The sequence below is a fragment of the Sinohyriopsis cumingii genome, chromosome 15, assembly GCF_028554795.1.
Source record: "Sinohyriopsis cumingii isolate HCF-2022 chromosome 15, ASM2855479v2, whole genome shotgun sequence".
Classification (NCBI taxonomy): domain Eukaryota; kingdom Metazoa; phylum Mollusca; class Bivalvia; order Unionida; family Unionidae; genus Sinohyriopsis; species Sinohyriopsis cumingii.
The window spans coordinates 12282101-12297873 of NC_142975.1; the positions used below are offsets into that span (position 1 = coordinate 12282101).

The 15773-nt window shown below is 36.8% G+C and overlaps 1 protein-coding gene across 2 annotated transcripts in view; it reads right to left on the reverse strand.

The window, feature by feature from the left end:
- LOC149781271 (uncharacterized) overlaps positions 1-15773 on the reverse strand; it is a 163605-nt gene that overhangs the window by 54899 nt on the left and 92933 nt on the right. For both annotated transcript variants that reach the window (XM_089935359.1, XM_089935358.1), the window contains exons 2-3: positions 2610-2707; positions 1629-1778 (exon numbers count right to left, since the gene is read on the reverse strand). In XM_089935359.1, coding sequence (XP_089791485.1) covers positions 1629-1778; positions 2610-2707 — 248 coding nt within the window. The remainder of the gene's footprint in view (positions 1-1628; positions 1779-2609; positions 2708-15773) is intronic.

The window sequence follows — 15773 nt, forward strand, 5'->3', positions numbered from 1 at the left end:
GTAGACTGATGTACGTACCTAATTATTTCAAACGTCGTGCAAATTTCAACAATATTTTTGAATTGTTAATGTCTGATAATATATACTGCTAATTTTCCAAGGGCAGGCGTTGCTTCGTTTATGCCACAATGTATATTATTTTGTAAAACATGTACCGTTAATTAGTGAATACGTATACCATTATTAAATTAATACCCATACTACAATTGTTTAATTGCTTTGCTTTTAGAGATCTTCGCTACTGATAGAATATTAAGTGTTGATATAATGAAAGTGTTCTTTTGTATAACTCTCCTCGCCTACATCAGATGTGCTAGGTGATTTACTCAATGTTAGAGCCTTCATTTGTGCACAGTAATATATAAAAAAAATATTATCTTTCTCTGCTCTTATACATGGCCACGTTTACACCGTCCTTGTTCTAAAATCATTCAAACGTTAATTAATGTATGCATATACTCCTGAATATGTGTCCGAAAAACAAATAACATAGTTTGAGCCTCTTAGATAAACATGCATTAAAGCGATACAGTGATTTAAGATTTTCCGTTATATTTTATACAAGCCAGTCATCTGATAGGTTAGCCCCATTTTTAGAGATTTCTATTCCTTCTAAATATTATTAGCATCGGTCTGATAATTTTTCGGCATTACATACCACTGTAATTCTTCAATAATAAAGTCGATATCTACCTTAAGGCTCTGCTTTTGAATTAGCACTTTGAGATAATATATTGGCACGCGACTACTAATAAGCTGTTTCTTCTGAAGTTTGTTTTAGTCAAGCTAATGAGTGCAGTCTATGTCAGTTACAACGATGTCTAAGACAATCTCAAATGAACGACATACAGGAAGGTTCAGAAGTCTCTGGAATTCCTCCCCGTGGAAAGCTAATATAGACAAATACGCCATTTCGAATTTCTATTTTATTATATTGTACATATCCACACATGGTTCAGTGTAACTGTATGCATACATAGTCATGGAATAATAATTTTAGGTCTACCAGATACTTGCAAGTGTGACAATTAGAAATATTCCAGCTAGTTATTAATATTAGCCAAACGGATTTAGTTTGTACCGTTATTGATTAATTTTGCTTTGAGTTTAGGCACACCGATAATTAAATACATTGCTTAATCAAATCGAAATAGCTTATTTTTCACTGAGTTATGCACGCTTATATTACCTATTTTGGTTGTTATCTGTGCAGGTACAAACTGGCCATTTTATTACAGCACATAATGTATTAGGCCTGATTATCAATCGAAGCAGTCACTGTACTAAAACTGCTTGGCTCTGTGTGAAACCATAGCCATACAGCTCCAAACCGTGTTTGTAGTCTCCAAAACGTATGCGATTTTACTGGTCACAGTGTCTATCTTTTATGACTCTGGGCATTGTTTGGCTATTTGTTTGTCCACTTTACTTTGTGACTGTTTAATAATCCACGATTTGCACATTGTACGTGGCATGCTTGCTAAAATAAGTAAACGTCAATCGGGACAGAGACCATGACCTAGAAAAGTAATAAAATTACAAAAGCGCTATTACCACACTACTTTATCTTCATTATTATTATTATTATTATTATTATTATTATTATTTAAAACAAAGTTCAGTCTCACCAGCGGGACACTCCTCTTCACCCTTATTACTGAAGCACTTGGCGCCGATTTCATCTATGGTGGAAACCAGCTGAGGTTGTATCTCACCTTCCCGACAAGGTGTACACGTGTCTTTTGATTTATTTTGGGTACAGTAACTCACTTCATTACCTGTAAATAAAAATAAGACATTCATTTGTCCATACAATATATTTAAACTGATGCATGGCTGATGTTTACATCCATGACCTAATAGTATGGTATTGTCTATGTTTACAGCTGTACATCCATGACCTAACAGTATGGTATTGTCTATGTTTACAGCTGTACATCCATGACCTAATAGTATGGTATTGTCTATGTTTACAGCTGTACATCCATGACCTAATAGTATGGTATTGTCTATGTTTACAGCTGTACATCCATGACCTAATAGTATAGTACTGTCTATGTTTACAGCTGTACATGGGACGGAACGAAGTAATCAGATAATAATACTCCTATCAACAACAGGACGTGTGTTTGGAATGAAAAACTGTTATATTTGTATTCGATGGAAATAAGAAACAAATGCTGCTCAAAAAAAACTTGAAGAAAATTCACTTTCCTCCTTCTTGCCCGATCTACCACACTATCTCCACTTCCACCGCCGAACCTACTTCCCACGCTCCACTACCCTACCCTCCTCCTCCCATGCTTTTTGTTCCAGGTTGTTCCGTCTCCATAGGTATCTCCTCCCCTCACCATCCGATCTCCTGCACATCGCAATTTTTATTTTAAATTTACTGACATATTTTTGGATTTAGAGATTACTGAATGCACAGTCCAAAGTGTCTTTAGTTGCCTATATGATTCAGATGTAAATGCCTTCAATTTGCAATGACTACCTACACGAAACACGCTTACGTTTTCCATGTCTAAGCTGGAATTTATTAAGACCAGAAAGAAATAAAGTTGTATACACTCCGTGTAGGAATAGGAAAACTAATCTAAACGACTTACCAGGTTCACAGTTGAATACAGGCTGACAGTAAATTGTGTCATTTGAAGGAGACGAGAGCGTCTCGTCGACCGACTGCAGTAGGCAAAACGTTGATAAGCTGTGGAAAGGGAAATTATAAAAGGTGTTTCAAATTTATATTTTGTGATAACCTGATTGAACCAACAAAGACATCTACCGTTAGTTTCACTTGAGAAATCTTTGGCAAATTGCGTATATGTCTGTCTCTCTGTGTTTTGGTTTATTTGCATTATGTATTAAGAACATTGCAACTGATCACAATTGACTACTATTATTCGAAATGTTCCGTGCAATTGATCCATCGAATCCTAACTCGTCGCAAGATTCTGATTCCATTCTTTAAAGATGAAACAAGCATGGTGAATTATCACCTAAAATGAAAACAGTATTATCAGTTGTTTTGCCAATTTATAATTGTCCATTGTTACTAGTAGTATATTAGAACTGAACGGTGAATTCAATTCTTTTTTCAGTAGCATGAGTTATTATGGACTCCATAATTAGCTTAGCCATCTAATGTTATTTTAATTTATCTATAGTTAAAGGATTATGAACAATTAGCTTTGATGATATCTATTTTGCAATTCAAATAAATAAAGGAATAATTTGGTTGGATATGGCAAATGTAACCGATAACGTCTGCGTTGTCTTAAGGGGATATATGAAGGTTAACAAATCACAGGTCAGCCACAGTAATGTGTTGTTAATGGTTATGTTACATGTCAAATACGACTGGAATGTCAAAATTAGGAAGAAAAACAATGCCATTTGGAAGCTTCGTCGTAAATTCTATTGTATTGTCAAAACTAGGAAGAACTGATTATTTCAGTGCCATAATGCATCGTGAATTTGATTGCAATGTCAAGATGAGGAAAGATATACAATATTATTCGGATGATATATTGTAATTACGATTGCAATGTCAAGATTAAAAAAGAATATACAATGTAATTTTGATTCTTGCTACACCGTAAATGCGATTGCAATGCCAAGATTAAGACGAATCTACAACGTCATTTGGATGCTACACAGTAAATACGATTGCAATATAAAAGCTAAGAACAGTACACATATGTCAACAGGATGGTACATCCCAGATATGATTGTAATGTTGATGTTAGGAATACAGAATATATCAAACGGATACTACATCGCTAATACAATAACAGTTTCAAGATTAGGAATAATGCACATGTCAATTGGATGTCATATTTTAAATACGATTGCAATGTCAAAGTTAGAAAGAACAGATAGTCTCAATTCGATAATTCGACGTAATTACAATTACAATGTCAATGTTAGAAAGAACAGATAATCTCAATTCGATAATTCGACGTAATTGCAATTACAATGTCAATGTTAGAAAGAACAGATAATCTCAATTCGATAATTCGACGTAATTGCAATTACAATGTCAATGTTAGAAAGAACAGATAATCTCCATTCGATAATTCGACGTAATTACAATTACAATGTCAATGTTAGAAAGAACAGATAATCTCAATTCGATAATTCGACGTAATTGCAATTACAATGTCAAAGTTAGAAAGAACAGATAATCTCCATTAGATAATTCGACGTAATTACAATTACAATGTCAATGTTAGAAAGAACAGATAATCTCAATTCGATAATTCGACGTAATTGCAATTACAATGTCAAAGTTAGAAAGAACAGATAATCTCCATTCGATAATTCGACGTAATTACAATTACATTGTCAAAGTTAGAAAGAACAGATAATCTCAATTCGATAATTCGACGTAATTGCAATTACAATGTCAATGTTAGAAAGAACAGATATGCGTCATCTTAGTAATAAAAAAGAAATGCATAGTTGGATATGTATCCTCCAAGTCATGTGATGGAAATGCATAGTTAGATATGTATCATCCAAGTCATGTGATGGAAATGCATAGTTAGATATGTATCCTTCAAGTCATGTGATGGAAATGCATAGTTGGATATGTATCCTCCAAGTCATTTGATGGAAATGCATAGTTAGATATGTATCATCCAAGTCATGTGATGGAAATGCATAGTTAGATATGTATCATCCAAGTCATGTGATGGAAATGCATAGTTAGATACGTATCCTCTAAGTTATTTGATGGAAAAGCATAGTTAGATATGTATCCTCCAAGTCATGTGATGGAAAAGCATAGTTGGATATGTATCCTCCAAGTCATGTGATGGAAAAGCATAGTTGGATATGTATCCTACAAGTCATGTGATGGAAATGCATAGTTAGATATGTATCATCCAAGTCATGTGATGGAAATGCATAGTTGGATATGTATCCTCCAAGTCATTTGATGGAAATGCATAGTTAGATATGTATCATCCAAGTCATGTGATGGAAATGCATAGTTAGATATGTATCCTCCAAGTCATGTGATGGAAAAGCATAGTTGGATATGTATCCTACAAGTCATGTGATGGAAAGGCATAGTTATATGTGTATCCTCCAAGTCATTTGATGGAAATGCATATTTAGATATGTATCCTACAGGTCATTTGATGGAAAAGCATAGTTAGATATGTATCCCACAAGTCATGTGATGGAAATGCATAGTTGGATATGTATCCTCCAAGTCATTTGATGGAAATGCATAGTTAGATATGTATAATCCAAGTCATGTGATGGAAATGCATAGTTAGATATGTATCCTCCAAGTCATGTGATGGAAAAGCATAGTTGGATATGTATCCTACAAGTCATGTGATGGAAATGCATAGTTGGATATGTATCCTCCAAGTCATTTGATGGAAATGCATAGTTAGATATGTATCCTCCAAGTCATGTGATGGAAAAGCATAGTTAGATATGTATCCTACAAGTCATGTGATGGAAATGCATAGTTAGATATGTATCATCCAAGTCATGTGATGGAAATGCATAGTTAGATATGTATCCTTTTGCATTCATTGCTCTTTCATGAACACATGCTCTTGTTTCATTTACAGGAATCAGTCGTTTCTTATCGTAGCCCGAAAAAGTGTTAGGAACTCAGACTGCGTAATTAAAAACATGGAACAAATCGTAAAAATGTTTGAAAATCATCCTATGTTTGTATTTCTAAATATATGGGAATATAGGAAATCGAGGCAAGAAGATGATTCTACTTTCATTTTAAATCACGTTCTTCAAATGCATTCATACTTTTCTTGTGGACTTTTGTTATTGAGGTCTCAGTCAGATTGTTATACTGAGAGTTAAAGGGCAGAAGTCGCCGTGTTATATAAGGAGCAACGAATCAACCGATACCCGCTTCAAATCTATCTGAAGTCAAGACGCGTCACATTACACTGGTCAACAGTGAAATCATTACTGACTTGAAAAGGCCCTAATCTGTAGTATTTTGGTGTGCCGAACACGAATATAACCGTGAAAAATTTGTATTGGCTCTCGTTTTGAAGATATTCATATACCTCATTTTCTATGTTTCACTGTGTAAATTTCTCCAGTAGGACTGCAGCAACATCCGGAATAATGATGTAACATTGCATAATACCATCATGCTCACATCATCCACAGTTGATTGCATCATTTTCTGATGCAATGCAATACTAATGCCATGCGGCTGCTGAAGTAAGTTGACGTCAGCAGTGTACTATACATGTGTAGGCCTATTATACTAATGCCAGGCGGCTGCTGAAGCTGACGTAAGCAGTGTACTATATAAAGCCCAATCAGATAGGTTCAGCATTTAAAATATTTTAGACGTTGTGCGAGACAGTTCAAGCTACTGTTACATAAAACTTATTATTTTATCCATTTACGTACAATAAAGAACAGTAATGCCTCGAAAGTGTGTTAATACCGCGGACAATTTTTGCTATATTTGTGGGGAAGTGACATTTGCCAACCAGAAGAAAAGTATCAATTCTCAAGTGAAGAAGGCATATCATCTTTACTTCGGATGCAAGGTTGGTGACCAAGACAAGCCTTGGGCTCCGCATATATGCTGTGCTACATGTACAACACAGCTTTCACAGTGGTTGAATTGCAAAAGGTCATCAATGCCGTTTGCAGTCCCAATGGTGTGGAGAGAGCCAAGCAACCACCTAAATGACTGTTACTTCTGCTTGGTTCCTCCTCTTTCCGGCGGAATAACGAAGCGAAAGAAGTCGAGAATAGTCTACCCAAACATTCCGTCTGCATTGAGACCAGTTCCACATGGTGAGGGACTTCCTATTCCAGAACCTCCAGCAGAATATTCTCTTGATTCATCTGACGAAGACAAAGGTGAGTCGACCTGTTCTTCTCCTGGTCCATCAGCATGCAGTGATCCAGATTTTCACTGTGGTGCATCATCAACCCCACACAGAATAACACAGGAAGAACTAAATGACCTGATTCGTGATTTGGACTTATCAAAGAACAAGGCAGAATTGCTAGGATCAAGACTCCAACAATGGAATCTTCTAGAAGAAGATGTCACAATTACTGCCTATCGAAAGCGCCACCAGCAATTGGAGCCTTTCTTCAGAAAGGAAAGTAATCTGATATTCTGTTCCGATATTGAGGGCCTCATGAATGCTTTAAAAATCACTCATGACCCACAAGAATGGAGACTATTTGTGGACTCTTCGAAACTGAGTCTCAAGGCTGTGCTTTTGCACAATGGAAACATTCTTCCATCTATTCCAGTAGCGTATGCTGTCCACATGAAAGAGACATACGATAACTTAAGGCAGCTACTGAATTCCATTGAGTATAACAAGTACAGCTGGCACCTCTGTGGTGATTTGAAGGTAGTTGCCCTTTTAATGGGACTGCAGCAAGGATATACAAAATACATGTGTTTCTTATGCGAGTGGGATAGCCGAGCAAGGGAAATGCACTACATGAGGAAGGAATGGACTCACAGGCAGAATGTAGCCATTGGAGAGAAGAATATCCAAAACCCAGCTCTGGTTGAGGCTCAGAAAATCTTGCTACCACCCCTTCACATCAAACTAGGTTTGATGAAGAACTTCGTGAAAGCCATTGACCGGACTTTGCCAGCATTCCGATACCTGCATGAAAAATTCCCTCGACTCAGCGAAGCAAAGATTAAAGAGGGAGTTTTTGTGGGTCCTCATATTCGAGAGCTTTTCAAAGATGACCGGTTCAACAACTTGCTGGAAGGTGACGCGAAACAAGCATGGAATGCTTTTCGCCTAGTTTCTACAAACTTCCTCGGAAATGTTAGGGCAGAAAACTATAAGGAACTAGTAGAAGACATGTTGATGAAGTATAAGAAACTTGGCTGCAATATGTCTCTAAAGATTCACTTCCTTCATTCCCATTTGGATTTCTTTCCTAGCAACTGTGGTATTGTTAGTGATGAACACGGCGAACGTTTTCATCAAGATATCGCAACAATGGAACAAAGATACCAGGGAAAATGGTCCACTACAATGCTGGCTGACTACTGCTGGACACTCCTCAGAGATGCTCCCGAACAGCTGTACAAGAGACAGGCGAAGAAATCTAAGATGTAGTCAATGACTTGATTTTTTATAGGTAGGCTATTACAGTTGACCTTTTACTATTGGAATGCATTTCGTTATGTAAACATTAATTTCTTGCAGATTACAAAAAAACTAGAGCCAATTTTGCAATTTGACTGTCATATTCGTGTTCAGCACATAAAAATTGATAAGAATTGACTAATTTTATTTCAGTAACATGACTTTTGTAAAAATTTGTTGTCCAGTGTTATCTGATGCAATCATTTTAATCTGATACATTCACCAACAGGATTACTAAAAGAACACAATGTTTATAAGGACCTTATTATCATGTAGATAAGAACAAAGCTTACGTTTCAATCCATGTCGACCTCATTAACACGTAGATGAGATCAAGGCTTACGTATCCAGGTAATATCAACTATAAATCGAGACTTCTCTAAGGAACGCGCCGGAATAAAACTCTACAATGACTTGGATCAAACAATGGTGCTTTGAACGTTGCCACTAATTGATTTCATGTGTCAGTAGATACAGGACACAGTTATCGATAAGCAAGATAGAAGAGCCGAGGGCAGATCTTTTTTAAAAATGATTTTGTCTTTAAAATTGACTAAATAACGGTCCGCTCTGCAAAAAATAAAGAGGACGCCGTTGCTTAATGACACTCTAAAGACGGTAGTGTAGACGTCAGCGTAAATTAAATACAGTACTTTTAAATCCGATTATCTAACACAGCAATTATATTTCACCATTATTTTCATCGTTATCTTCTTCTTCCTTTTTCTTACTTCTCCTCCTCATTCACTCCTTCTTCTTCTTTTCCTTGACTTTAAAAATGTCAATCAAATATTTATTTTCAGGAAACTTTAATCAGTTACCCGAAAATAACACTATGCATTAAACTTTGAACATATCTTTCTTCCTATTTATTTGACATTCGTAAATGATGATCACGCATATTGGTGCTCTCTCCCACAGATCAGATACCTATGTCTCCGCGAGATGTCTGTGGCCTTCCAATTGAGGTAGATGAAAAAGTAGCTAATATGTAATGACAATCTGGAGCCGATTTTAATGCCACCATCATGTGCAACATCATCGGATGATCATTTAAATTTGCAATATTATTGCAGCGACTTTTTCAATATCTTCGGTGGATCCATTATCATTGACATTTGCAAAATAATCGTCGGATAAGCCCGTGTTATTGACAATTACATTATCTCGTTGGATGAAGTATTATTAGCTGAGGCAGTATCATTGACTTAAGCAATATCATCGACTCATATATACCACATACTATCGGCATTATACAAATCACGGATGTTTAAATTGTTGTTCGCAACTTTAACCTCATTCAATGTGTTTACTCATAGCAGCCAACAAAATCTAAAACACCTTTTATGATACTACTTGCTGGATATCACAGTCTGCTGTGCAGGCACACAAGTCATGTATGCTTCATTGTTTAACTTCTTTTCTTTTTGTTGTTGCTGTTGTTTTATTTGTTGCTTGGGGTTGTGTGTTTCTCGGGTGGACGAAAAGTTTTGTGACTATTGATCTTATAGGGTAAACTATTAAGTATTCTGACTGGCCTTTACTTACATTTTTAAAAGATTTTTCACGTCCCAGCTATCTAGCATTGGGTGTTAGTGTAGTTATGTGGCAAGTTTTATCGATTTTGATGAAGTAAAAACTAGTATTGTATTTCTACAACGACTTGTTTACACATCTCAAGGAATAGGGAATAGAGCAATGAATACAATTTAGAATTAATCTGCTGTAGTTCATATAGCTTAGCATATATCACAACTTACACTGTCACCAGGTCACCATTATAGTCTTTTGTCCGTCTCGAAACTTTAAGAGGCAGATACAGTGTAACTATTTTTTTACCCGCGTATTTATATGTACTTACATTAGGGATAATACATTCACACGCGCCATCTTCCATATAAGGAAATGTACTGCAGCTAAAGAACAAAGGTATGATCTTCCTTTACATATTCCACCCGATACTCTTAATATATACTAGTATTTGACTATCATAGCAAAACAAAAAAACGTCACAAATGTTACAAGGATCCCGTACTGTGAAACATGCGATGGACAGCCAACCACAGCACTGGCTTGCTGAGTGGGAGTGTACCAATTATATATTTAGAAATTAGATTTCCAGTAGAAGGAAATAGATTGATCCCTTCGACTACCTCTGTCTGATGACACCAGGCGAGTTTTTGGTAGGTAAGTCGAAGCCGCGCAGAACGAAAAGGTAAGGGTTAAAGAAGATGTACGTAAATAAAAAGGATTAAAAATTTTGCCTGGCTAAGAAAAAGCAATTGTTTTAATAAAGCATGCAAAGAAAGTGGGATCTGATAACATGTGACAAATCTGATGTGACAATTGTAATAGATAATCAAATGAACAGTATACGTATCGTATGATGATAACATTCCGGTTGTACCTCATAATGTTTGCATATAAAATAGATGTTTGCGGTTGGTGTTTCGTAGAAGTGAAGGCAAGTCCACGGGGTAAAGGGTGACGTTTATTCAATGGAGATCTTCATCTTCAAGTCCACGGGGTAAAGGGTGACGTTTATTCAATGGATATCTTGATCTTCAAGTCCATGGGGTAAAGGGTGACGTTTATTCAATGGAGATCTTGATCTTCAAGTCCATGGGGTAAAGGGTGACGTTTATTCAATGGAGATCTTGATCTTGGAGCTAAATTATAACATAAGCATCGTGTTTTACTCATCTTCGATATGTGCTCCGAATACCTTGGTTGAAACTGTTTAGACTGTAATACAATTGTTTCCTTATGTGACAAAACAACAGTCGTGGGAACGGGTGTTGTAAAAATATCACATGAATTCATTATTGCAACAAGCAAAAATACTGAGCAAAGAAAATTGTCCACATAATTCCACTGAAAAAATGAGCCAAGACAGGAAAATGCAAAATCGTAGATGCATTTATCTATTAACTTTAGAAGTGGAATAAAAGGGTTCTAGATTTTCTGCTTACTGAACTAAACCACAGCCTTCTACACCACGTGCCTTTGTTCTAGTATCACGCTAAATTACACGTGTATTCGTGCAATTCTGTGGATTATAATCCGTAAAAGTTACTAAATCGAGCCCATGCAAAGGAAGAGTCCTTTGAGATTAAAAAAAAAACTGACTTCAATCAGTAACCATAAAAAGACGCTATTAAAACACTATTACTGTATACCGGTCTTTGAGATTGCGACGTGTCAAATACAATGAACAGTGCTTGCATTTGGTCGTTCTATATTTTTATTTTGAAACGAAATTGCATCGAAAATAGTTTACCATCACCGCCTGAACATCGGTTACTACTGATATAGCCCGACAACAATTCCATTTGGTGTGTAAATAACAGTTGTTGTGGTTGTGATTCTCGCCACAAACAGATCAACAGTCATTGCATCAGTGATGTCACACATTGCATTGACAAGACATGCACGTTTGTGTTTCACGAGTAACGCGGTTCTCTTGACGAAAGTAACTGAGACATTGAAGGCCCAATATCATAAGTATGCACTTACACGTAACTTGCAATACGATCTGAAGTATGTTTAATTATAAGGTCATTTCTGACAGTTGTACATAAATAATGAGGTTTTTTTATCAGTATTCAGAGCAGTCTGGAACGTTTTGGTCTTTCTAGCACAAATTATTTTGTATTCTTACACTATTATCACTGGGTATATAATCTGAACAAATACATATGGTGTTCGGTTTGAATTTCGCACAGAATGTAAGTTGCGAATGAGAAGAAATTCAATGGCATCGACTTTATCAGGATTTAATGTTTTCCGCAATGTTTCAACTTTATTCAATTCCTAAAATGTATTGACAGCTGTGCCAAAGAAGAAAACAGTCATTTCAAGAAGGAAGGGTTATAAATCCATTGTGATATTTACTCAGGCGATGTAAAAATGTGCGATACAATTTTACAAGGCGCTATTTCTTGCCCTGCAAAAATAATAGAATCAACACTTTAGTCTCAAAGAAATATTTGAACAAATACCGCAGAATTATGACACATGACATTTATGAAGACCATTTATAGATCAGAGAGCATTTACAACATTAATAATCCTTTTACTATTACAAGAAAGTCCAGACTATGATTGTGTGTGGTCAAGACCAGACTGTTTGATTCTGACCATGATTGCATTTAGTCCCTAGCAGGCATAAGGCATACTAGTTTGTCGAGTGGTTGTTTTTGTAACGCCACCTACACCACCTTGTTGACTGCATAATGCAGATGAAATAGAAACAAAATGCCTTTCCCAATGATATGATAAGGCAGCCGGTCTGGGCTGGCCGAGATGAGTATCGAACCAGCGACTCTTGGATTACGAGTCTTATTTCTACCAACTTAGGCACAATAGAGTACAAATAAGAAATATTTTCAAGCAAATTTGTACCATACTATATTGCAAGATATCACTTTGCAGGAATATTAATGTACTGGTTTTTTTATACATATTTTTCTAACAGATGATCATCTTAAAAACTGAATAGAGCATAAAGTTAAGTAAACGTAAACTAGTTTGATATGCGTAAGTAGCAAGCAACCTAATATCAATAAATGAAGGTATAAAAAACGGCTGCTTTCTTGTCTGATTTCTGTAGTGTTGTAAATTCTGGTAACCCACGGCTAAGCCATGCTCTACGTTTAGCTAGTATTCTACGAATGGGAGTTACCATGCGAACACTGAACAAGAAAACAAACTTAAAACAATAATAGCAAATGACATCCGACAGTCATATGAAGGATTCACTAAAGTCTATAGAGACGGATCCAAAAACGGCTGAACCACCAATAACGGGGGCTGCAATAGTTGTCCCAGAATACAACATTCAAATGGGATTCCGATTGCCAGATTATTGCTCAATCTTCACTACTCAATCATTGAAGTGCTCAAATGGATCACATCAAACAAACATCGCCACACTAGGACCAGAGAGCATATCCTTGACAGGGCCTTCTGTATGCTCAAAGAACTATCCACAAGAAATCCACAAGAAATCAGATAGTTGACTTCTTGTGGATACCATCGCATATAGGAATTCCTGCAAACGAACAAGCCGACAAAATCGCAAAAACAAAATTAGGAGACCCCAACCCTATCCCATTAAAATATAGCACAACCGAAGCATAGAGCTTCGCTGTAAACTGTATAAACCAAATATGGCAGGAGCATTGGAATACCTCCACCGAAGGTAGGAAACTATACACTTTCCTACCAGAAGTTGACCGATCCATCAGACCACCTAAGGGCTCCAGTGTAGACCAAAAACTCATTAACATAATTATGACATGAAAAACTAGGTTAGCAGGAAGCTTTGGCAGATTTATCGGACCCAAACCAGCTAACATAAACTGTTATAATTGTCACACTGTAGAAAATCTAAACCATATATTCAATGATTGCACAAAATACAGGAAAGCAAGGAACAACTTCCAGAAAGCTCAAAAGGAAATCAGATCACCCTATAAATACCCAGACTTCCTACATACATCTAATCCAAATAAGCACTTAACTACTCAAAATATATTAAGATTTCTAGGAATGACAGGACTCAAAGATAAGATATAATCAATAGTCAACAGCTTAATTAAATAATCATTCAAACCCCATATCGAACTCAGGTAAATAATTATGACGGCCGACAAGGTCTCGTGGGTTCACAGACCGACACAGCCGTTCACATCACACGGACACTGCTCTTCACATGGGTTCATTGAAGAGCACTCCACTTCACAAATGGGTTCATTGAAATCGCCCACTAAAAACAATCTAGTAAAAAAACACCAAAAATAAAATTCACATTTAGAAAGAAGAAAATAAAAAAATAAATAAATAAATAAATAAAACTAATTTTAAAAAAAATTAAAAAATAACAATAAAAAATTCTATAATTCACACTCTCTTAACCCCATCATATATCTCTCCTAATTATTAATAATAAAAAAACAGCACATGATATTATCCTTTCCATCTCTGGCAACAATAATTATCTAAATTCAAATTCGACGCAATCATCAACCTGAATCCAGTAGACACCTCCAAGGATAGCAGATGATAGCCTCCCTGCGCTTTTCCTCCCTTGCCACGTCCGGACACCAAAAATAAATTCCCACTCAAGCAAACAGGTAAACAGAAATATTTCAGTAGCATCATGAGTGCGTGGGTCCATTCCCTCTCATGAATCAGCCCTCCAGTCAGACCGCAATGGGTCCAAGAAAAGGTCCCGCGGCTGAAGGCTAAAATTATCCGTGCACCGTGTGCACATAAACGCCTGGGGGATGAGGCTCACATTCCTTCTCCCAGGAACATTTATCAGGTCGCCGTGGAAGAACGCAGCAGCAGAGGGAGCGTAATACATATATGCAGACCCAGCCAGCTAGCACCCAACCCACTCACTAAAGTGAATAAACTACATCAGCCGGATAGACTACCACTATCAGCAACTATCAGCAACAAGGGATATGACTAAATCTAAGGCTGCCCAGGAGGAGGCGGACCACGCTCCAGCCCCGCAAAAGAGGTAAAGAGACATTTGCCAACATTGTCTCTAAACCTCCACCACCACAATCACCTCCGCCAGTGAAGATCATTCTCTTCTCCCATCTCGTGCGTAAGGGACAAAATAAAGAAAAACTCTGGAATTAGACAGAAAAACATATTGCGCTGGACGAAAACATTAAAACTGAACTTGTACCAAGTAACCTACAGTAATCTGGTTTGTCGTAATGGTATATGCTTTCCTTGGAATCTATCTAGTGTTCATAATATTAATGATACATAGTTGCAATAGCCAATCGACACTAGGCCAATATGTTAAATTTGTCGTTTACGAGGCACACATATGTAGCGTATTTAATGATTTGCTGTTGTTGTTTCTTAAACCTATTATACTGTTCTAAAATCGATTATTAATTATTAAATATAAAAATATTCCAATAGTCGTTCCGCCCGTGCCTCATTCCCTCCCCCCATCTCTCTCTCTCTCTCTCTCTCTCTCTCTCTCTCTCTCTCTCTCTCTCATCGTATCTAGATACGGGCGAAAATCCATGAATACATGAGGTTGTGGATTTTCGCTTGTGTCATACGACGTTGTCTCCTTTAAATAATGGTAAAGTTTAGGCTTACCCTTTTGTATTCCTGAAGATGGCCTCAGAGAAATATTTGAACAAATACACTAAAAAGACATGAAACATTTACAGCGTGTATTTTTCTGTCTGATAGCATTTATAATATTAATGATCCTATTACTGTTTAACAAAGAGGTCAGATCATGACTGTGCTTCGGGCCAGACCATGATTGTGATTTGGGCCAGACCATGACTGTGTCGTGGACCAGAGTATGACCATGTTTGAATCAGAATATGATTGTGTTTTCGGCATGACCATGACTATGCTTTGGTCTGACCATGACTTTATGTGGGTCTCACCATGGCTATGTTTGGATAAGACCATTACTGTAATTTGGGCCAGATCATATAGTGGTTTAACCCAGATCATGATTATGTTTGGGCCAGACCATGACTGTGCTTGGGTTTGACCATAACTGTGTTTGGTCTAGATCAGGGGTCTCAAACTCAAACCATCCTGAGGGCCACATGAGGGCATTTTCGAAGG